Here is a 22,974-nt window from a genome sequence, read left to right as displayed (position 1 = left end):
ACGTATCCATAATCAAAGGTCGTACGGATATGACTATTCTGTGCAAAATTAAAGCTTACAAAATTTCCTACAACATTCATCTCATAACTTTTTAGTTGTCACACATGGTTTTCAAGATATCCGAGCCTCAAGCTGACATTAAAAAAAAAAAACACGTTTGACTTCAATTTTTGCTCTTTTAGGCCTCATACCTTTTTAATCACTTATGATGAAAATCTTTGCTGATTATGAGTTTAAAGAGCATTAAATTCTTTTCTATTTGATGTGCAATTTCTCTACTTTAAGCATTTCCCCAAAACTGTTGCAGCAGTTTTATAACTGAATGTGAAATATTCACTTTTGCAACACTAGATCATTGACAATGGAATTTGGAGGGCTTGTTTGTAACTCAATTTTTGAATTTGCAGCTTAGGAGGTTAACTTATCAAGAGTCCCCATTCCTACCTCTTGTACTAAAGCGATGTATGAGGGTTGTTTGAAAGTTGATTTTTTCATTATTTTGTTGTTTATACGCTTATATCTTGGGAACAATGTGCTCCACCGACATGATTAAATATTCGAAAATGAAGCTTGTTAAATTTCTTACAAAGAAAACAGCTTTACAGTTTTAAATTACTTACTTGGCAAAGTCTATGCTTTCCAAAAGCTTAGTGCACAGCCGTAATAAACGTTGGCCAAATATCCAAATATTATGGTTTGTATAATGGGACCCTACAATGTAATTTACTCGAGAAGACTGGATAACAGTTCTCAAGAAAATGGGTAGAGATTCAGTGACCAAAAATTGACATCTTTTGAATAAATTGCAATCTACACAAATTATTATTCAACTATTTCATGTTTGGCAATTTCATTGTTATTATTACAAAAATAACATCTTTGATTGAATCGAAAAATATGAAAATTCAAACACGGAAACATAAACATTGTCAAATAGAAGGCACAAGAAGTCTAGTGAACTAGAGAAATTCGTCTTTGTATCAGTTTGGTCCTCTTTCAAACAGCGCATCCATTTTACAGTCGTTTTTAATAAATAGTTTTGGGAGATTGAAAATGATAACACAAACATCAATTGCAATGTAAAATTTAATTTCCAAAAAATAAATTCACAATTATTTATTCTCTAGGCTTCATTATAAAATCAATCTATTTACATAATCAATTTACTAACATGCTTCATCCTTAAATAAATTATAACTATTTACATCTAAAATTGTGGTTATTTCGAGATTTGTACAATTGGTTCATTAAATTTAACAGAATTCAAATAAAATGGTCGATTTTTGGACGCTAAGAGCATTACTGACAAAAAATGAATTATCAATAAATGACAGTTTAGTGAATTTGAGTTTTTTTCTAAAATTAACCAGTAAGCAAACAAAAAGGACTCTTGCTTTGCTATGAGGGAAAGGTTGGACTTCAGTCGAATGTGAACAATAATAACCAATCTTCTTCACTAGTAATGAAGTGAATACAACTAGCGTATTCAATACAGGTAATGTTGATATTACAGTACCAATTTTCAATATTTCTGTTACGAGTAATCTTTATTCTATCAATATGTATGAAATTTCTTCAAATCTGAAGAAATTTATATAAGAGAAAACGAATAGGGAATGTAGATCTTCAGGATGAAGATCATAAAATGTTTTATCATTCTGAAGAAATAATTATAAAACCCATATCTAACAAATATACTGTAATGATTCACTCTGCACCAGGACAACATTTTGGAAGGAATTAAATCTGTAGCAGCTTCTCGAATCAGAATGACGAGGATGAGCAAAAGGCAACAGTAACATAGCCTAATGCGCATGCGCATTATTGCTCATAGATTATTTTGTTAAGTTGGTGAAAATTTAGTTCCTTTAAAAATGTCGGATCGGCATCAGGATTCTGGTCGAGTAACCTTTCTTCAATATATTCTGCGATATAAGGTACTTTCTAAATTGAATAAAATCAATATACGAGAATATTCCTTAAAAAAATCACATCATTCAAAATTTGAAAATTTTTGAATCGAGATAGTTCTTTCAAGGAAGAACAGTCGTGAAAGATGAGTAGTAGAGATGATCGTAAAGATGTAGCCACATCAATGGAAAAGATAGCCCTGAATTAATTGATTTTAAGCAAGGTATACATTTTTACTATATAGACTTGACAGATAGGTCAGTTAAAATCTATTTGCCGAGATAACTCATGACGCCAATCAGTGAGCCACCTAGAAATTCTATTCATGTGCATGTGAAACTCTATTAAACACAATAATTTTAAATTGGTAATATTTCATCTTTCAGCTTTTTATATCCTCCTATGCTGATTATTAAAAATATAACTTAAACTACCATAAGTTTATTACAATTATTGAAGTATGAAAACATTTTCACATAGGTATTCCATTGGCCCTAGAAATCACATTGAATATTTTCTATAGAAAAATCTGGACAAAAATCAAGTATCTATGTTAATCCTCATCTGGATTAATAAATCTGGTCTCAAACCGTTATTGATTGAAAATTGTATACCTGATTCATTTGATAATTTACAATATGAATGTATTGTTGAAAAAAATCTGTTATTGAATGAAAAGTATATTGAGTACCGTATATATTACGGTATATTGAAAGCGCAATTGAACAGCAAATAAATATTATTTTAAGTAATAAAATTTGGTTTGAAATTATTAAATGAATGTTGTCATAAAGGAGGTATTCCAACGCTAACGACTGCATGTTGCACTCATTTATGCTCAGGTCACTGTTTGACGTCATTGCATGAGACTAGCCTACCCATAAATGGTTAGCCTACCCATGTAAGGTTACATGTTAAGTACATAAAAATATATGGCAACTGAAGGTCAAACCATACAACCTGCTCTTGAAAAGCTTTCATAATATTATATTTGTAGAGAAACTTATAGAATTAGAATTCTAATTTTCTATTTGCAATTAACCCAGAACGATTTGGAAAGAAGAATAATCCATAACGAGAACAGATCAACTGTTCCTTGTTGAATATGTAACAAATTATAAAAAATGAACTTTTAATGAAATGTAAGAGGCTATTCAATTATACTTTTTCAAACACAATCAACAGTTATGCAGAAGAATATCTTAAACAAGAGAACCTCACGTGTCGTCAGTGTCCTCACAATAAAACGTGTTTTATATATAAAATCACCCTGATGAAATTGAATCACACAAATTTTCAAGTAAATGCTCTATGGTACTTATTCAATGACAATATCTATTTGCATGGAACAGTTCACCCGGATTTGTAGTTCAGTACTTTGGTAATATGGCAGAGAACAAGGAGATGAAAATAATCATACCACAAACTAATCCATCGCCAAATCAATGCCTGCTGCGTACTCTATTTTCGCTGCTAGTTTCATAGGGGTCTCTGTGCTTCAGACGCGATGATTTTTTATCACTGTAATACTTGTCATAGACACTGGGACTACGAGAGCGAGATCGGTACCTTGAACGTGACTTGTCCCTGAAAAACACAAAAACAACATTAAAACATATTTAATGAAAAAGGAATTATCTCCAGGAAAGAATAAACTTGAACTATTTGAGAATACACCGAGAAGAGTTCATACATTTCAACATCACTCTGCAAGTTTCCACATTCAAATATAAGAATGACAGAGAAGGAATTATCTTCGTAATCAGGCGATAAAAATTAAACAGAATGCTCAATCTCCAGGAAAATACTCATACGGTTCCAATCGATAATTGAACTTGCAAATTGATATAATTCAAGAAAGCCAACATGTCACACTTATTTCCGATATCAAATAGTTAATATCCTTTTAATGACCATAGTTTTAATACAATAATTAAAACATGAAATAGTATATTTCGCACCTAGGGCCGAAAATGAGACTTTTCTGGCTCGAAATCGGTTTTCAAGTCTGAGGCCGTAGGCCGAGGACTAGAAAAGATTGAGAGCCAGAAACACATTTTTGCCCAAGGTGAGAACGTTATTTTTCGCCACACAGAAAAATAAACAATATAAATATGAGAATAATTTATTGTTTATTAGGCACTTCCGAAAGCGAAGGAAGGTCATAGCTCTAGCAAATCTGAGGTAATCTGAATATTAGGAAATTGTCCAAGTATTTTTATTTTTTATTCTGATTTGTCTAAGTAACCTAAAAGATTATGTTCAATTATTTAAGAGGTTGAGTTTATACTTTTTATTCTTCCAATTGACAATAAGATGATTTTATTATAAATGTTTTGATTCTTGAATAATAAACACAAATAATGAAAAATTTTTTGATCAGCTGTTTTAGCACTGAAATTTGGCCAATCTGAATGTCAACGTCAACAATGCTTGTTGTCATTGACTTCGGAAGTTTAGGTTAGAAGTTCTATCCTACTCTGAAAATCGAATTTGAATAATTTATAATATATAAATCTATTCATCCAAATAAAATGATATTATCTTATTGCAGAATACTTATTCAACTCTAGAAGCATAAACTGATCCCGTTTCATAAACCATTTTGTAAACACGTTCACATCAAATCAGAATCAGCTGACTTCAAGGTTATTTTACAGCCCTAGGGCCGTAAAACTTTTACCGGCCTGGTCAGAAAACAGTCATTTTCGGCCTCCATATGACGCACGAAAACCAGCTCATTACATCCAAGTGGGGCGAAAAAATTTTTACAAGGTTTTCCATTTGCCCTAGAAATCACATTGATAACTTCAATACATTGTCAACCTCGCCTGAAGTGAAAATTGTATTTTTTTGGAAAATTATATTTATCAAAATTCTGGAGATAGATAGATAGTCTTTTATTTTCACTTAATAACATTACAAAAAGTGATGTGGGCGAAGTTGAGGCAAGAGAGAGAGAGAGAGAGAGTGTGTATTTGGGATCAGTCTGTTGAATTTAAACTCTCCTAATCATTGTATATTATTTGAGCTACTAATAGTCTACAACATGGTCTATAAAGCAAGTGTTAGAGAGCACTCGTCTCATATATCTCACGAATGATTTATAGACCGTTGTATACACCATTTTATGTACCAACTCTCAAGCAAAATATCAAATTGCTGAAAACCAACTAGTCTCATGGTAAAAAGATGAAAAGTAAATAACATTAGGACTAGCTATTTTATTCGTTATATAAGATTAAAAAATTTTACTACCCTAATAAAAATAGGCTCCAATAATGGGATTTTTTTTGTCAAGTGGATTATCCAGGCTTAACTGTGTGTAATCATTGCTTATGAATAACACCAACGCTTCACATCCAAACAATGCTAACAGTTTTAAGTAAATCTCACTAGAAGTGCAGTCAGCCTAGCTCTTGGAGACAAAGTTAACATGTTCAAGTCTTTGTACAGAGTTCACTTTCAAGTTTTGAAAATCCATTGCGAATTGACATCTGTTATGGTATTGATTGTGATGTAATGTTTACATCGTAGATAAATTAAATAAATACATAGGCTGGTTGATAGACATTCACAAGATGAACTGGAAAAAAATCGCAATTAGCGGTTTCACCTACAATGCTTGACATTCAATGATTTCGAAAGGGTCTATCAATTAAAGTGAAAAAAGTAAAGTAACGATTTATTCAGTCTCGATTTTTGCCCAAGTATTTCCTGATATATTTTAATCCCTTTTAATTATAGCAATATTCTAGATTGTTGGAAAATCCTAGATGAGAATTGTTTATTTATCGCGAGTGATGACACATCATACATGATTATGAAACAATAAAAATTAATAGAAAGTAAGATTACATTTGAATACGTACCTAGACCGCTTGCGTGAGTAATTGTATGTGGGCGAAGGACTAGGGGTGTAACTAGAACGTCTGGACTTGTGTGATTTCTTAAGCCTTCTTTCTACAGAACGGGAACGGGATCGGGACCGGGATCGTGCTCGGCTAAAAAAAGAAGAAGAAATAATTGAAAAAATAAACAAACAAAAGTCAGGAAGGGAATGACAGCTCAAATTAATAATTAGTAGTAGGGTATTAGAAAAACTAAATCCATACAACGTATACAAACACTGTCGTCAAGCAATAGATGTCTACTTGTAATACATGCAAATCCTTGCAAGAGGCAAGGAACGAAAAGATGCAAAACGTTGACACTATGTGTCTAAAAAACAAAAATATTCTTTGGAATAATGGGGTTAGAGTAGTAATAATGTATAGATTGTAGAATAAAGAAGAAGGAGCTTTTAATCATACAACATGCAAGCTTCTTTCAGCTTACAAACTTCCAGTGCAATGGAAGAAACGGAGGTAAAGGTGAAGGAACTGAATTTTTTCAGTTCTTGTTAAACTTGTTCATACGGAAATTAGCAGAGTAATAACTAGACAAATACAATAATGTAGTACTATAGCAAAACATGTGATAGGGGCAACGGGCAAGGCTTGGTTACATTTCTTTTCGTTAGGGACAAAAATACACAACTGGGTGAAAATTCGACAATTTTCTAGAAATACCAATATATAATAAGGTGAGGTAACCAAATCAGAAATTTGTAAATTATATTCACCTGTGCTTCTTTGATCTTTTATGCTTGGGCGAACGACTTCTTGATCTTGAACGTGATCTGGACCTGGACTGAGGTGAATGAGATCTTGGTGACCTCGACCGGGTTCTCGATCTACTTCTTTGGTGCTTTTCAACATGGTTGTTCCTTCTGCAAAATACATCAAATATCACAAATTAAATATCATCGATCACACCACTAACAAGAACTAGAAGTGGTAATTATTGGATTCGATAGTAAATTTCCAAGAATAATTGCAGTTACAAATCATAAGCAATTCATTCTCTTTTCTCAGTTCTTCCACTTTCTTTTCCAGTTCCTCAGTATTCACCTGAAAACAGTCATATGTTACATTCAACATTGCGAAGTCAAATATTATGAAATGCATTATAAGAATTCAAACACGTTGCTATTATCAAAAGGAATGGATATCTATCCAAGTTGATGACAAAATTCTGTTATCACACTCAAAGTGCATAAAGATGAAAATTAACAAAGTTATCAAATTAAATCCCGGAAGATTTTCTGCGAAAATTACATTAATTTACTTACATAATAAAATGTAAATCAATAATTCGAATAGGTAGTTGTTTGTGTTATTACTTGACCTGATCGTCTAATGGGCAAGGAAAAAATCAATTTTATCGGTAGTCTACTCTTGTTACCTGTTTTCAGATAGACAACACATTTACAGGAAATTCACTTTCCATTCACATGAATTCGTATTGACTATATTCACAGCCGTATTTATAAACAATTACAGAAATATTGTTGTAGTCAAGCACGCTTTGGTGAACGAATCTGACCAGCATGCTTAGCTAAGGCAATATTCTAAAAAACTGTTTATAAATACAACCAACAGTATTATTTACATCATTGGATAATAACATCTTACCGCTAGATTAAATAATACTGTACACTGCACGAACAGAAGTATGAATTCATTGAAAATTAGAATTCGTAGTAAATCATAAAGCTGTTTAAATTGCATGATATAATGTCTAAAGAGAATTGATTCTGACGATTACTTTGATGATGAAAATTCAGTCCAATTTAATGGAAATTAATTAGTACACACGAAGCTAGGAAAAAACTGGCGCAAGAAATAGTAAGCATGTTTTCACCTTTCCCCGTTGGTAGAGCCGTAGAATTCGCCTGCACACATCGACAATGTGGTCTTCGGAAATGCCAAACAGGCCGAACCAGGGCGGTCGCTTCGGCAGCGTGATGCGCAGTCGTCGGGCTGACAGGTAGATGCAAGCACATGCCACCGTTTCCGGGTCGTATCTCACAAACACATCGCTTCTCAGTGCATCGTTCATGTAGTTCCTGCAAATAAAACAATAATTAACATATTCTACTCAGCAATGCATTGCATTCATTAATTAATTCAGAAGTATTCAGGATCAATTCAGATGAAAAGAAACATAATTTTTGCACACTCAAATCAAGTATATTCAGTAGGTAGTCATTCTGATTTCAATATTAGGATTAGAGTCGATAGTAGAGTGATAGTAGTTTTAAAACAAATATAGATATTTAAATTTTAAAGAACTTCTCTAGAGAATTATCAACAAAGGTAAACAGAGGGAATGTATCTGAAATTAGATCACAAAGAGAACTTTAACTGAAAAATGAATTATTGAATACTTGTCAGAAAATTAATATTATTCATACGTCACTTACCATGACAGTTGCATAATCGATTGATGCTTTTCGTATCCTAATACTTGCAGGTACATAACAATGATCTGAAACAAATCAAATATTAGGATACACCAGGTTGCATACAATAAACGCATAACATTGTATAAATTATAATAGTTGTGAATCGCGAATCAATAAATGAATTATTTATAAAAATACTTTTTTGTGAAAAATATCAACAATCAAGTTTCCAAGTGGCGACATGTATCGTTCTGGTGTTGCACATTTTCAAACCAAACAGAAACTGAAGATTTTCAACATTCATATATATGATCTTTATAAAAAGAAACATAGGTTCATAAAATAAGTTCAAAAAATATTTGTAACGTTGAGATAGCTTTATAATGAGAATATATTCTAAAAATATACACTGTAAACATTTATGATGCTTGTAAATATGATTGTCAAGTCAAGTGTACAAGTAACTGAACAGTTCAGATTAAAAAGTAGTCACTGACCTTATGAGGATGCTTGACGTGCACACAGAATCCAAGCTCCTTCAGAACTCTGCGCTCAGCCTTGATCACTTGATTTTTCAAATTGATGTAGTGTTGATCTATTAGCATCGGCTGGATAGTTCTGGAAAAAAATAAAACTATGAAAACCCTCGCTCAGATATGAAAAATGATAATTTACGATAAAATGACCCTTGAATGCAGTTAATTGGCTCACACGTTGCTAAATATGACATTGAATTGTTAGAGAAAATACAATCTATTTTATTCCAACAGAGAATAATTTTTCTGAGAAAACAAGAAACATCCATGACCTAAATCTACACAAAACACCATAAAAATATTTATTGATATTATTTAAATCTGAAAAATTATTACAAAAATTCACATTTCTGACACAAAACTGACAAACAAATTGTCAAATTTATTGATACTTATTATTGCATATAACAGAGTTGTTCGCATTAATAAATTTTGAAGATATTAAAATTGAGTAAACTAGCTCAAGAAAGATCATTTAAAAATATATATATAAAAACAAAAGTTGATTTGTTAAAAAATATTATAGCACAAATCTTGAAACATTTTTTTCAAATGACCTATTTAATCATTTCAAGAACCTTATTGTACTAATACATGTGAATGGAAGAGCACATTGATAAATACGCATTACCTCAATTCATGTTCAACCAATTTACGAATTCAATCAACTAGCACGATGAAGATCACATTTCAATCGTTGATCAAACAAGACGCTTCATTGCGGTCGTTGGTGGATTCAGCACATCACTTTCAAACAAAACATAGTTGCACCTGCACTTCAGTTCCTGTTACAAAATGACATTTGTTCATAATACTCAAGTGAACCAACTGGTAGATGGTCCACCCTGTAACAGTGAATAATAATCAATATCCATCAATAAAAAGCGAAGTTTCCTTTGTTGCTTGCTAGTCCATTAATCCAGTCAGTCCATGTATGGATGAACAAAATAGGCACAACACTCTCACTAAAGATTTAGATTTATGGATTTTCCCTTCATCACGAAATTATAGTATTCTTTTTTGCATTAGCTTTTCACAATACAATGCAACCGGTTCCCCAAGTAACTTCAGATTTCCTTAATGTACACTTTTAATACCTTTTACAAAGATGAATAATTAATAATTATGAGACTTTTAAAATTTTGATCATAAGCCAGTAAAATCAACTTATAAATATCATGGTATTGTGGTAAGAATTTTCATCAATGTACGTCTAACTGAAAATATAGAGATAATTGAGTTATTATTAAAAATATAAATGATGGTATTGATCACTATAGTATAGAAAGTGTGAAACAGTACACTAGGTAGGAACAAAATCACGTCAGACAAATGTCTTGATGGCATTCTCAGGCTACTCACAATCCTTCTGCTTGAATACTTTCACCACATCAGTCAGCTTATCATATATTTGCTCTGCTCTGCACATCTTTTCCACGAACGGCAGACATCCATCAGGCCAGGCATTCCGCAGCACACGTCATGCTTAAAGCAACATCAATTTAGACTAACAAGCTCAAGTAATTCAACAGAACCTAAATTTCAAAGATTCTTTAAAATTGTTCATTCTCAGCCTTTAGAAAACACATGTCTCCATTTCCACTGAGGAGTGACCTTTCTACAAAATGATCTAGAATTCTAACAGGCCTTCACTATTTCTATTTGTTTTAAATAATGACAAGTCTTATTGCGATATATATATTTTTTTTTCAATAAAGAGTACACTAAGTAGACTTAATATACGAATCCATTCAAAAGAATGACAATTCGAAACAATGAATATACAATTGTTCTGATGATAAAAATAGATTAGGGGAAACAAAATTCCATTGCTGGATATTACATGTATTGGATAGGCCTATAGTGATTCAGTAAACACAGAATTTCATCTACAGTATTAATTACCGATAGTCAGATGAAAAATACAGTGAAGGCCAATCATAATTCCTCTAACTTTAATAAATTGTGAAAGTGAATTTGAAAAAATATTAATTTAAATTTTCAATTTATCTGAAGAATTAATAAGTTGATAAAAACTTTGAATATTAAACAATAATTATTCAGAGTATGGGTTAAGTTTAGTAATTTATCATTTCTATAAATATTAAAAGCCAGTATTATAGAAGAGATATTATAAAGGCAAGAATACTTCAACAATTTAAACTACTAGTTGACTTAAAATTCATCAGATACCAAATAAATCTTGCTACATAAATAAGAAATAGAAAGAATAAGAGAAGAATCTTCATGAAGCTATGAATTTATCTAGTTTATATTTACAGAGTTTTTGTTACTCGATTGGTGGTGTTTATGAATAATGTAGACTTCAATCAATACCACAATACCATGAATGTATTCTAGGCTATATTATTAACATCAGAAAAAGCTAAATTAGATCACTATTACCGTACACAAGTCCAACAGAAGTTCAAGTTCCATTTTAGATTGAAAGTGAATCCCAAATCCTTGAAGCTTGGATCAACGGGTTGTTCGAAATACCGTGATGCGCTTTCATTTAGATATCGATCGAAATCTGCATCAATTCCTTTGCTCTTGCTCCGATCCAAATGTACCTGAGCTGATACTCAAGAAACAAAACACAAAACATCGCTTCCCGGCTTCCAAAAGTCATTTCTCATTTTAAACGAATAATCACAAGATGCTCGACACTAAAATTCCAAGTTCAAAACGGAAATACTGTGATTTTTATATTCAATGCTTTTCCATTATACTAAGCGTATCTGTGAGAATAAACAATGTTCTGACTCTACAAATCACTCACTTCACCGATCACTGTGCAAGAAGAAAAACAAACTAAATGTTCTAAAAACATGTTCAGCTGCAATAATAAACAATGGGCATAGTATGAATGCAAATGAACTCAAAAACATAGTTCCTGATAATGGTCATGGTCATTAATCAATCAAATTTCATCCAACTAATAGAAAATTTCCAAACAATTTCCATAAATCTGATATGATGACTAATTAAATCAATCAAAATTCATTTCTAACAAATTTAAGAGATAACTTGAATAGAATGATTCGAAACAATAATTCTACCAATTGATAATTTTGAAAGAAAATGATAGTAACGAATTTTTATAGGTGTGAAGTTTCCAAAAAAAATATTGTATTCAGTAATTTGGTTTGAGTTTAAGGGTTTAACCTGTATACTTCAAGACCTAGATTAAAGAAAATGATTGTAATTTTTGTTAAACAAAAGTAATAAAAACAGATTACATTTTTCTTCTTGCCAAATCAACTTACTCGATGAGAACTACGATTTTTAATCGATAAAAGGTGAAATGCCAGCACAATTATTATAGAAGATAAGATATGCTTCATACTGGCAATGCCAGTGAGATCTTTTCGACATGATCATATATATTATATGTAAGAAGCATAAGACAGTGGATTTTTCATTCCATAAATGATACGCACTGATTTGCTTGCCATTTTCCTTCGTCCAGTGATTCTCTTTCCACTTCTCTTTTTGTAGGAAATACTACTCTCGAAATATGCTGAGAAAATAAATTTTAAGTAGCAGTAGGGAAAAAGAGAATGGACGAAGTAGTGCCTAATAATAAACAGGTCCAGGCAAGGCAAGTGAGGGTTGGAGCGGTCGGATTCCTTCACCCAAACCCTGCCGATACCTGACTCAACCTCAAGGCAAGGCGGACCTGACTCACTGACTCAGCCCCTCAGCCCTCAGCCCACTTGGAGTGGCGGCTGTGCAAATCATCTGTGAAAACGGAACGTCAAAAATACCTTTGAGCAAGTATTTTTAAAGCAACCAAATACTGTCTAAAAATCTTAGAATCATTGATTTTCAATAGTTACACACATGTGTCTTGACGTCAATGTCATTAAGTAGGCCTACACACATTTCAATTTGATAATAATTATTCATACAACTATAATTACCAAACAACCTAAAAATTAACTGAAACCCAAAGATCACATAATACCAAGAGAATTCAGCAATAGAATGAGCCAATAAACTGCAAATAAGAAAATCATTTACAATTTACAACACTGGAAAAAAATATTGGTCTGTGAATAGAGTATACGTAACACATGTTGATATGAATAGAAACATATAATATGAATATTCCACTACTTCTCCATATCATAGCTGCCAAGAATAAATCAATAACATTCATGTTCTGGTAAACAATAGCATATTATGATCTTAAAATAAACGTCATAAACCCGATTCACTATAAATCTTGTCAGATATTTTAGATACAATAAAAAGTGGAATTTAGAGCAATGAAATGCTCAAAATACACATGACTGGTGCTAAAATCGTGAAAATAGTGAAGTGAGAACGTGGCTACAAGAAATGTGAACTTTCATTCAAGGAATGTAATATTTCAAAATTGAAGACTGATGTGCAATCGTGCCAAAAACTTGCAGCAACAGAATACACCACAGTAAAATGTTTTACCTAAGATAGGAAAAATTATCTCTTCATAAAAGCATGTAATTTATGGACATTTTCGGAAGAAACACTTGCACTGCACAATAATTGAGGGATCTAGTTTTCGAACACAATAGCCAAACAGGCTTTGTGGTTAACATAATATTACGGAAAATGAAAAAATATTGAAGAAACTTAACAAGATAGTTTCTTCTGTAAATTAACATAAGTTGGGCTATACAATTTTATAACTCTGTAAGCATAATAATTATTCATGTTTGGAAAAAAGCACAGAACATGATATTCTTTTTTTCAAATTCAAATAGGCTACCTGGCTTTTCCCATCATAATGGATGTATAAATAGAAAAACAGAGGAGAACTGGAAGAAACTCTCAATAGAAAAAATGTCAGGTTGATCGAATCACCTGCAAACTCAGTTATTGAATCGTTGGAGTTTGAGACTCACTAACCTCGATATATCGATTCAACAAAAATAGAAACTCACCTATTGTCTATTGTATACTGCACTTTCAATGTCATTTATCTAACACTTCAATCTGTCAAAAGCAAATAATCATACACACTAGATCCAAACAATACACGAGGTTTGCATGAATTGACAAAGTCCAGACAGAGTGAAAACTCAAAAGCTAGAATGAAGAAAAAGTATTGAGTGAAAGAGGAATTAGCACTTCAGTTTTTGTCCTATCAACCAAAATATTCAAGTTTCTTAAGGAACAACAAACTATCATAATTGAAAAATCGAATTAGTCTTTCAAGCACCAAGCCCAGAAATTTTCACTCTGCCGGAGTTATGATATAAAACAAATATGAAGCAAATGGTACTTACTTTTGACTCTTGACTTGTTTAATGTGATGGAACACATTCATTACGTCCCTTATTCGTCTAGGGGCTTCCTCGATTTTCGAAGCCAAATACAAGCACCCCATAGCAGTGGTTTCCATGGGGTGGCGCACAAAAGACTTTGAATAATAAAATCTTTGAAAAAGGACTTGACCAGTTGCCATTGCAACCTGAAATTTAAAAAATGGTATTATAATTTGTACAAGATATTATTATAAAACTAAAAAAACTTACCGATAAAACCTATGTAAAGAAAAAGTTTGTTTTACAAGCAGAAGACTAGTAAATACAGTAGACTGAAAACATTAAGTACGGTACTGAAGTTACGTTTTACAAACCACATCAAATTTTTACCCTGAAAAGCAATTTTACAATTTTTGAAAAAAGAACAAATTACTTACATACATAAAATAAACCTAGCCTATTACCTAATTGAATTAAATTTGCAAGTTCAAAAAAGCACTTTTGAAGCAATGAATTCAAATTCTTCTCTGGGTAGTTTTCCTTTTGAAGAAAGGTTCAAATAGCCTAATTTGAATCAATTTTTTCACCAAATACAAAAATAAAATAAATAACTCCTTAACAATAATTTTCAACTTATCACCAGTCAACTAATAAAGATTCATAGCCGCACAAAAAAAAGTGGACTGAAATGTGTAATGTCAAATGTGCAACTGCCAAAATGCACGCTAATAGTTTGCTAATCCTCACACCTAATAAATGCCAATAACCCAAACTGGTAGTCTTGTGACTATAGCCTGAGCAGGTAGTCGACAATTAGAACACCAGATGAGAGATTGCTTGTTAAATTTAATATAAGTACATCACGATTTTATATTCATTATAAGTTTAAATGGTATTTGAATAGAAGCTGAAACCTAAACCTTGTGTTATTTCACAAATTTTGTTGAAAAATAAAACAATTTTTACGTTTGTAAGAACATTTTTCATTGACCTCTATAGGCATTATGTTAATTTGAGTTGAAAGAGGTGAACTTGTTCATCATTATTTTAAAACTGATGTACCTAATAAAGCAGAGAAATTAATTTCAAATACTAGACAGGCCTATGTGGACTGGTATATACAGTATTTCAGGTCAAAGGAAAACCTGATATAAAATTTAACTTTTTGCTTTTCACCAACAAAACTTTGAAAGAATCCTACTTTATAGGAAACTGCAAAATAATGAGTATAAATTACAAAGAAAAACATTTCTCTGAAAATAAACGTTAAATCCGTGATTTTTAAACAAATTTTCAATTTAAAAGGCTGAACCATGCTCTTGCCAAGTGCGTACAAATGACAATCGCAAGAATGCGGATGGAATTCCAGCGCTTCTTTAACTTGCCTTTATTCTAGCAATAGTGTTAGCTATTTGCTATTTGGCAAGCGACTAGACCAGCTACTTAGCGAGAGGGTGGTGCCGGAATAAGACTACTGTAGTTGCTTTCTTCTTGACTAGGCTACCGTACACCGTACATTTTGATTTAGACTAATGAACGTTTTGCTTGCGGTTTTAGCAATAGTCATTTAACATGGATTTAACCAAGGTCACAAACGATTAATTTTTATTTTTTTAGTGTTTCTGAGTAGGCTAATTCAGATTCAAGTTAAGAGTTACATGAATGATAAGCAACGTATTTAAATATTAAATATTGATAATGGGATTTAGGCTATAAAAACTAAGGACAATAGAGTCTTGTAATTTTTTTCATAATATCCTTTTTAAAATAAGTCATTCATAGAATCTAAAGTTGGCCAAACTCAAATAATTTCAGTTAATACCTAAAAGTAGGTTAAAGTCTCCTTGTACAAAGAGAGAAAAGAGATTGAAAATTAAATACTATAATATCACTTGAATTCAGATAATATTGCATTTGATGGTGCAATCAAAATTGAAATGATTTAAAACTAATAGCCTAATGTTACTAAAGCAGTTTACCTGTTGATTAAAAAAATTGACTCAAAATCAAGTTTCTAAAAATATAATATATTTAAAGCTTGAATTTCAATTGAAATCAAGATTTTAGGTAGCTCAAGGTAGCTTAAGGTTTGCAAAACGTTCTGAAACGTATCTGCACGAGGAATCTGAATATGGGATAAGATCCTAAGGCAGAATCATCTCACAAATTAGATACTGCAAAATTTACTCACCTGAGGTAATCTCAATAGTATTCCACCAGTTTGAATCATTTCACATCCGAGAATTCGAAGATCAGTTTCAGTTTCTGAATCCAATCCATCTAATTTTGATGGAGTGGGCGATAGCTTGAATTCAGGTAGCAAACAATTCTTCAACGATAACACTATTTTTCCATAAGGTTTGGTCACTGTCTTGTTGTGTGAAACATTATTTTCAGGTTTCTGAGAACCCATAATGAATTACTAAAGGAATTCACAAATAAATAACACACAAAATGATGCTAGAATAACAAAATATAAACCACCATCGCAACGTAATGCTTTGCTTGACAAGACTTCCTTGACTTCAAGAAGGAAAATGGCGGAAGTTCAGCTTTCAGGGAATGACGATTGTGATGATGCTATTTCTGTGAGGTAGTGGGGGAAAGTACTATAATTATTATTATTATCATATTTGTATTTTGAGAAATTATAATATAGATTTTTAGAATAGGTTATCGATATTTACAATACAAATGAGAATAGGATTTTTATTATGAAGATGTATTAAATGATAACATTTGGCTAAAGTTGGTATTGCTTAACCGCCATTACTTGAATAGTGTTAATCTTGTCACAATAAATCGAAAATACTTCAATATAATACTTTAATATTTTTGTTCAATTGAAATAGCCGATATGAGAAAATTAAAAATATAACTTGTGAGGAAAAATATGAATGATTTTGATCAATTCACTTCTTATCTCTCAATTTTCAATTGATTTGTTTCCATTGCTTCTCAGAGATAGGCTACTGAATATTATGAAAATTATTGGAACAACTTATCAATTTATATTATAAACTTATTAAAATCCTGAAATAAACTTAAAAATAAACTATGAAGAAAAAAAATGTACACCGTAGCCTATAATTTTAGGCTATACGTACCGTCCGTACGGTATGCGATTGGGGCACAATTAGGGTATTCAAGGTGTTTTGTATAAATCATATATAGGGATAAGGAGCCAACACTTTTATTGCAATAAAAAAGCAAGTAGGCCTCAACTTTTTATATATATGGAAAAAGTGATTATTTATTAATGCCTCTCATATTTCAGCTCATGAGTCATTTTTAAAATAATATTCATGAGCTGGACCATTCAAGGCATTGATAAAATATAAAAAGGGTACTGTAGGCCTACCTGTTTGATGTTATATTTTCATTTTATTGTAGCAGTAGTATATTTACTATCTATTCCACTAATTTGTAAAAATGCTAAAGAACACAATAAACGCTATATTTATAGTCTATATCGTTGAGCTTCATTTTATATGTCCAGTAAATTAATATCGTACTGAAATAAATCTCACAAGTAGTTTAGTAACTAGTTAAAAACCTCATCTTTTCACCATAAGGTACCTCAATGTAACATAAATAGCCTATTGTGTAATGGGGAGCCCGCATGGTGAGGTGGTCGAGGTAGGACCGCGGTAAGCCTCTGTCTCGACCTGAGGATGTTTCATAATACAACATGTATTTGTGTTACATTGCGGTACTTCAATTTCGACTTTACCTTTACCTCCTCACTAGGCCAGCACTCTTACCCAACCCATAGTTAGGAGGAAGAGGTAGATCATCTACCAATACATTGTATGTCATGGGTGCCTGTATGGTGAGTATAAGTCGAGGTAGAGATGTACCTCGTAGTTTACCAGGAGGCCGCTTTTGAAGAAACAGAAGAGTTCGTGTTCTCAATTGGTCTAACGCGCAATGCTTCTCCGTGATTGGTCCGTTCAAGTCAATAAGCCCACAAACCCCCCCCCACCCAACAGCTTTCCAGCTTAGGTGATATGTTTGTTGACGCAAATGTATAAGAGTTCCATGTGTATCTTCAAATTTATCTGGGTAACATTTTAGTAGCAAAAACAAATAGTGATGTTCTTCCACATCTTGTCGTACTTGTTACATGGCCAGTTGACCACTGAATTTGCTACCGTACTCAAAGTAGGTACCGATCAACCATCACTTACATACTGATAATGACATGTCACTATAATCACTAAATGTGGCTTAACATTGTTAGAAGAATAATAAAAATATTTTGAACAATTTTTTGTCGGTAACTAGACAGCAGCATTTCTGCTTGCAACAAAATACAAGACTGGCTCTGGAGCCTCGTGTGATAGCAGCAAGCTAAACCTCCTCAATATGTGATGATCCCTCTACCTATACTGTACATCTACTTCCTCACTACAGTACAGTGCTTGTGAAATGCTTCATAGTACTTGAGGAGGTATAGACAGATCAATTAATCACGATTACAATTTAACTGGCTTTTGTGCAACCGGGACTTTATCTTTTCTGCTCCAATCAGAGAAGCCGTCTTATAAAAAAATCCTTCTCTGATTCGTTCTCGTGAAATTAATCACGGTTAAAATTCAACCACCTTTTGTGCAACCGGGCCAATGAGCATGTTTCAACTAAATAATTGGAATGGGTGAAACCCAATAAAATGATTACTAGTAACATTCACTTTTTTATTCAACTATCTGAAAATATATTTATAAATATCATAAGAAATTAAATATTTCAATAGCATATTACAATATTGTTAGCTTAGAACAAATCTATTCAATCAATGCTTTGATTTAAAATTGCCGAGTTCCAGTTGCAAACCTCCAAACCAACACACTGCTAACCATCACAACACTCCCCAGCCAAATAGTTAATTGCATCAATCTCAGCATTTATTACAATTTATGACACTTAAAATGCCTGAAAAATAATTTATAACTAAAGTGATCTAAATTTTACTCTTTGATCTTCTTACACAAAATATAATTTTTAATCAACATCACTTGCTTTTGATAAACAAATAATAAGCTCATATTTACAAAATTTTCTAAAAACAATAAAATATATCCTTGGGTGAAGTGAATGCAGATAGTTTATATTGTAATTTAATCGATATAAAATTTTGTACTGTAAACAATTCATGTTCAATAAAAACTAAAGTTAATTATAAAACAGTACAGTAGAAATATTTATTGACACCAAAAATTATTTTTACAGAAGCAAACTCTTAATTAAAATACGTTGGTATGAATACAAAATATATTAATTGGCTAGGAATGCTAAAAATGTACATTGAGAGATAAGAAAGGGATGAAAGAGAAGAACTGTTTTTAGTGTCGAACACAAATTATTATTGTTTCATAAACCAAGCAAAAAATATATTTTTTAAATAAGAAAATGTTTGCAATAAGTAGAAAAAGTAGACATTCTCGTTTTAGGAGTAATAGGGAAATAAGGATTGTTCAAAACTACAAGATAATTATATATATGACATTTAATAATGAACAGAACAGCAGTGTGAGCAGGAAAGTGCAACTAATGCTTTCAAACAACAATAAAATGTGTGATCAATTTGCTAGGAGCTGTCACAAAATATTATTTGAAATAAAATAAAGATGTAAAAATTAAAACTTCCGGACTAGACAGAAAAAATAGCATAAGCTCATATTATGAGCATTAGAAATTCGATTTTCAAAAAAATGAAGTCATGATACAGCTGCATAATTTATGAGTTGTATCATTCGAGAATGATTAACAAGGTGGAGTAATAATAAGCTATCAACTACTTTGTCCCTATGTTTGGCAAATTTAACAATTCAAAAATACAACTAGTGAAGATAAATAAATAAATGAGTGTTAGTTTACAAGAAAAACTACTTGTTTGATTAATATTGGAAAACTGAGATTTGCACATTAGCATCTCCTTGAAGAATTGTTTTATTGGCATTTCTAATCCATTCAAATGATTTCTGTAATGAGATTTTATCTCTAATAATAAGATTAGAAATCCATTTTACTGGAGGAAGAACCTTTTGCCAACAAAATTATACAGTATTATGTGAAAAGCAGGTCTTGAGTGAATATTACAGTCTCATTCCGATTTCGAACTTTGGAAGCGATCGTAACGAATTTATAGTATATAATATATATTCCGCTGCAAAAATATCTAGTTTTTAGATACGATTATATCAATATTATAACATATTATGTTATTTTAGATAATGAATATATATCAGCCCATAATGATTATAAGTTATGGCTGAAGTATAGTTATTTCGTTGATAACTATTGCAAATTAATCAACGTATCAAAATAGCTAGAACTTATCACGTATTGAATTCTGCTCAAGTAATATGGAAGTATCATTTTCCGCTAAAATCAGTCGAAAGTTTTCTTCAAATGGTAACAAAGAACGTATATTATAGATAAATATTATTTTTATAAATAATAATAATTGTGATAATGAAAGTCAATTCTATATAGAAAAATATCTATAGAGAAGATGAAGGTTTGAATTTGGAAAGCAGAGGCGGGGGCGGCAGACAGGTGAGGTTGTGTTAGTCGTCGGTGAGGTCGAGGTCGGACGGCTCTATCGGAATGGACGTGGTGAAAGTTGGTGTCTCCAGCTCCTCGTGCTTTTTCATTTTCATACCCTGCAACATTCGACAAATACAGGTTAGGTTTACTCCAAGAATGTTCGTCTGACAGTGAATCGGATATGTGAAACTTTACGTTGGTGGCCTGCCTAAGAGAAATCGGCTTTATATCTATAGCAAATTAGAGTTATTAATAGACGATAGGCTTTTTATCCAGTTCTTTGGAATCATTTACATTGATACGATATCGGGAATGGAATAGTAAGGGCTATAAGCCTGTTTTTTCATTTCCAATCATTTTATGATTATGTGTTTTTGTCTCTGTTGACTAAATAAATAAATATCTTGGACATTGTCTTTCGAAATTGTGTTGCCTTGTAGATAATTTAGTGCTCTAACCCTTATACTATCAACGGGACAATATGTCCCAGTAGAAATGACCAACCTCAGACTACAACTGGGACAATATGTCCCAATAGAAGTTCATCGAATCCCAGTGGGTGAATAGATCATCTAAACTACACAGTAATGAATCCCAGCGGTAGTCTAGGGTCTATTCTGTAAAATACATCAGCTGTTTAGAACTATCTGATCGCCATATTATTGTGAATTGAGGTTATATTGTGGTTATATGCTCTCATGCATGCATGTGTCAGATGCTGGTTTTGTGCTGAATGAAGCTGTTCTAATGTGATTTGCAGTGTCATTTTGAGTTGAAAGTAAGTAAATAACTTCATATAATGTCAATAATAACATGTGAAATCGAAATTGCAAAGCTATTTACTAAATTTTATCGTGTTTTTTTTGTATTGGGACATACTATCCCAATGGTAAAATTGATTATTTGGTATTTGACGGGACAAGCTTCATAGACCCTATTTGGTAGTCTAAGGGCTAAATCATCATACCACAAACAAAATGTTTCATACAGTATGATATTTAGCATCAATGTTTCAATTGACTGGACAGTCTGCCACATCACCCTTGTTCTTGTAAAATGGCAAGTATGGTGATGGCAATAATAAGTTGCTCAACCTCCATCCATCAGGCATTTTACCCTTTGAAAGTATAAGGTTGAAGAGGTTTGGCTAACTTATTTTACAAGAACAAGGGTGATGTGGCAGACTGTGGCAATTACCGTGCAATTAAGCTAACGTCACATGCTCTAAAGATCTGGGAAAGTGTGCTTGTGGAAAGACCCAAAGAATTAACTACAGTTACACCTAATCAATGTGGCTTCACTAGTGCACAATAGATGATGCTATAAACACCATAAAAATCTTGATGGAAAAAATAAAAAACCCTAAAAAAGGACATCTGGTCTTCATAGATTTGGAGAAAGCGTTCGACCGTGTTCCGAGAGAGCTTATATGGCAGGCACTACGGGCACAACTTGTTCCTGAACACAATACATCGAGATCCTCAAGGACATGTATCATGACATCAAGACTAGAGTCCTCAGCCCTGCTGGTGTTGGTCCGGAATTTGAAGACAAGGTCGGGGTGCACCAAGGATCCACTCTTAGTCCGCTGTTGTTCAACATAGTCATGAACTACGTTACCGCACACCTCCAGAAGCCAGCCCCTTGGTCGCTTCTATATGCAGATGACATAGTCCTTGTAGCAGAAACTTTACAACAGGTTCCAATAGACTTAACAGCATGGTGCACAGCATTAGAAAGTCGAGGGTTAAGAGTAAGTCGTACTAAAACAGAATACATGCACTGTAATTTTTCAGGAATCAGAGCATCTAACATCAGCATGGCACAGCCTCAGCTTGATGGCACACCTTTAAAACAAGTTGACCACTTTAAATACTTAAGATCTACTCTTGCATCTACAGCCTCCGTTGACAGAGACATCAAGGACCGAATAACAGCTGCGTGACTGAAATGGCGATCATTGACAAGAGTCATCTGCGATGTAAAAATACCCATCGAGGTCAAAGGAAACATATATAGGAGAGCAATTAGGCCAGTTTCAATGTATGGATCTGAATGTTGGGCTATGCGAAAGTCGACGAACAACAAATTCATGTTACAGAGATGAAGATGCTCCGGTGGTCGGGAGGTGTAACCCTGAAAGACAAAGTTAGGAATGAATATGTAATAGGAACATTTAAAGTTGCTAATAAAACTGATAAGCTGAAGGAAAATCGCTTGCGCTGGTATGGGCACGTTATGAGACGTGGTGAGGATCACATGACCAGACTCGTTATGGAAATTGAACAGTCTAGGGGACGCCCTGGTAGACCGCCGACAACCTGGATGGGTACCATTTCCAATGATATGAGGACGACGGATTAAGAGCCTGAATTGACTCAGCAGCGCTGGGAATGGCGGAAAAGGATTAAGAGGGTCAACCCCAAGAGAA

The 22,974-nt window shown here is 32.6% G+C and overlaps 2 protein-coding genes across 3 annotated transcripts in view; both read right to left on the bottom strand.

Moving 5' to 3' along the window:
- Window positions 1-1,068: 1,068 nt before the first annotated feature.
- LOC111062304 (cyclin-L2) lies at window positions 1,069-16,534 on the bottom strand. Its single transcript, XM_039422851.1, has 9 exons — window positions 16,183-16,534; window positions 14,013-14,197; window positions 8,698-8,818; window positions 8,219-8,283; window positions 7,657-7,861; window positions 6,808-6,863; window positions 6,536-6,682; window positions 5,784-5,915; window positions 1,069-3,498 (listed from the first exon to the last, which is right to left on the bottom strand). Exons 1-9 carry the CDS (start codon window positions 16,402-16,404, stop codon window positions 3,354-3,356), a joined length of 1,278 nt encoding a protein of 425 aa, XP_039278785.1. The 5' UTR covers window positions 16,405-16,534; the 3' UTR covers window positions 1,069-3,353.
- A 2,140-nt stretch (window positions 16,535-18,674) lies between these two features.
- The window catches only part of LOC111062490 (chloride intracellular channel exc-4), a 42,248-nt gene continuing 37,948 nt past the window's right edge, over window positions 18,675-22,974 (bottom strand). Inside the window, exon 6 of one of the 2 annotated variants that reach the window (XM_039422780.1) lies at window positions 18,675-20,659. In XM_039422780.1, coding sequence (XP_039278714.1) covers window positions 20,564-20,659 — 96 coding nt within the window. In that variant the 3' untranslated portion in view covers window positions 18,675-20,563. The remainder of the gene's footprint in view (window positions 20,660-22,974) is intronic. The other variant, XM_039422786.1, reaches the window with a different exon arrangement.

This window comes from Nilaparvata lugens, chromosome 1 (genome assembly GCF_014356525.2).
Source record: "Nilaparvata lugens isolate BPH chromosome 1, ASM1435652v1, whole genome shotgun sequence".
Taxonomy (NCBI): Eukaryota; Metazoa; Arthropoda; class Insecta; order Hemiptera; family Delphacidae; genus Nilaparvata; species Nilaparvata lugens.
Note: the sequence above shows the minus strand (reverse complement) of the source record. Positions and strands in the feature narration are given on the sequence as shown.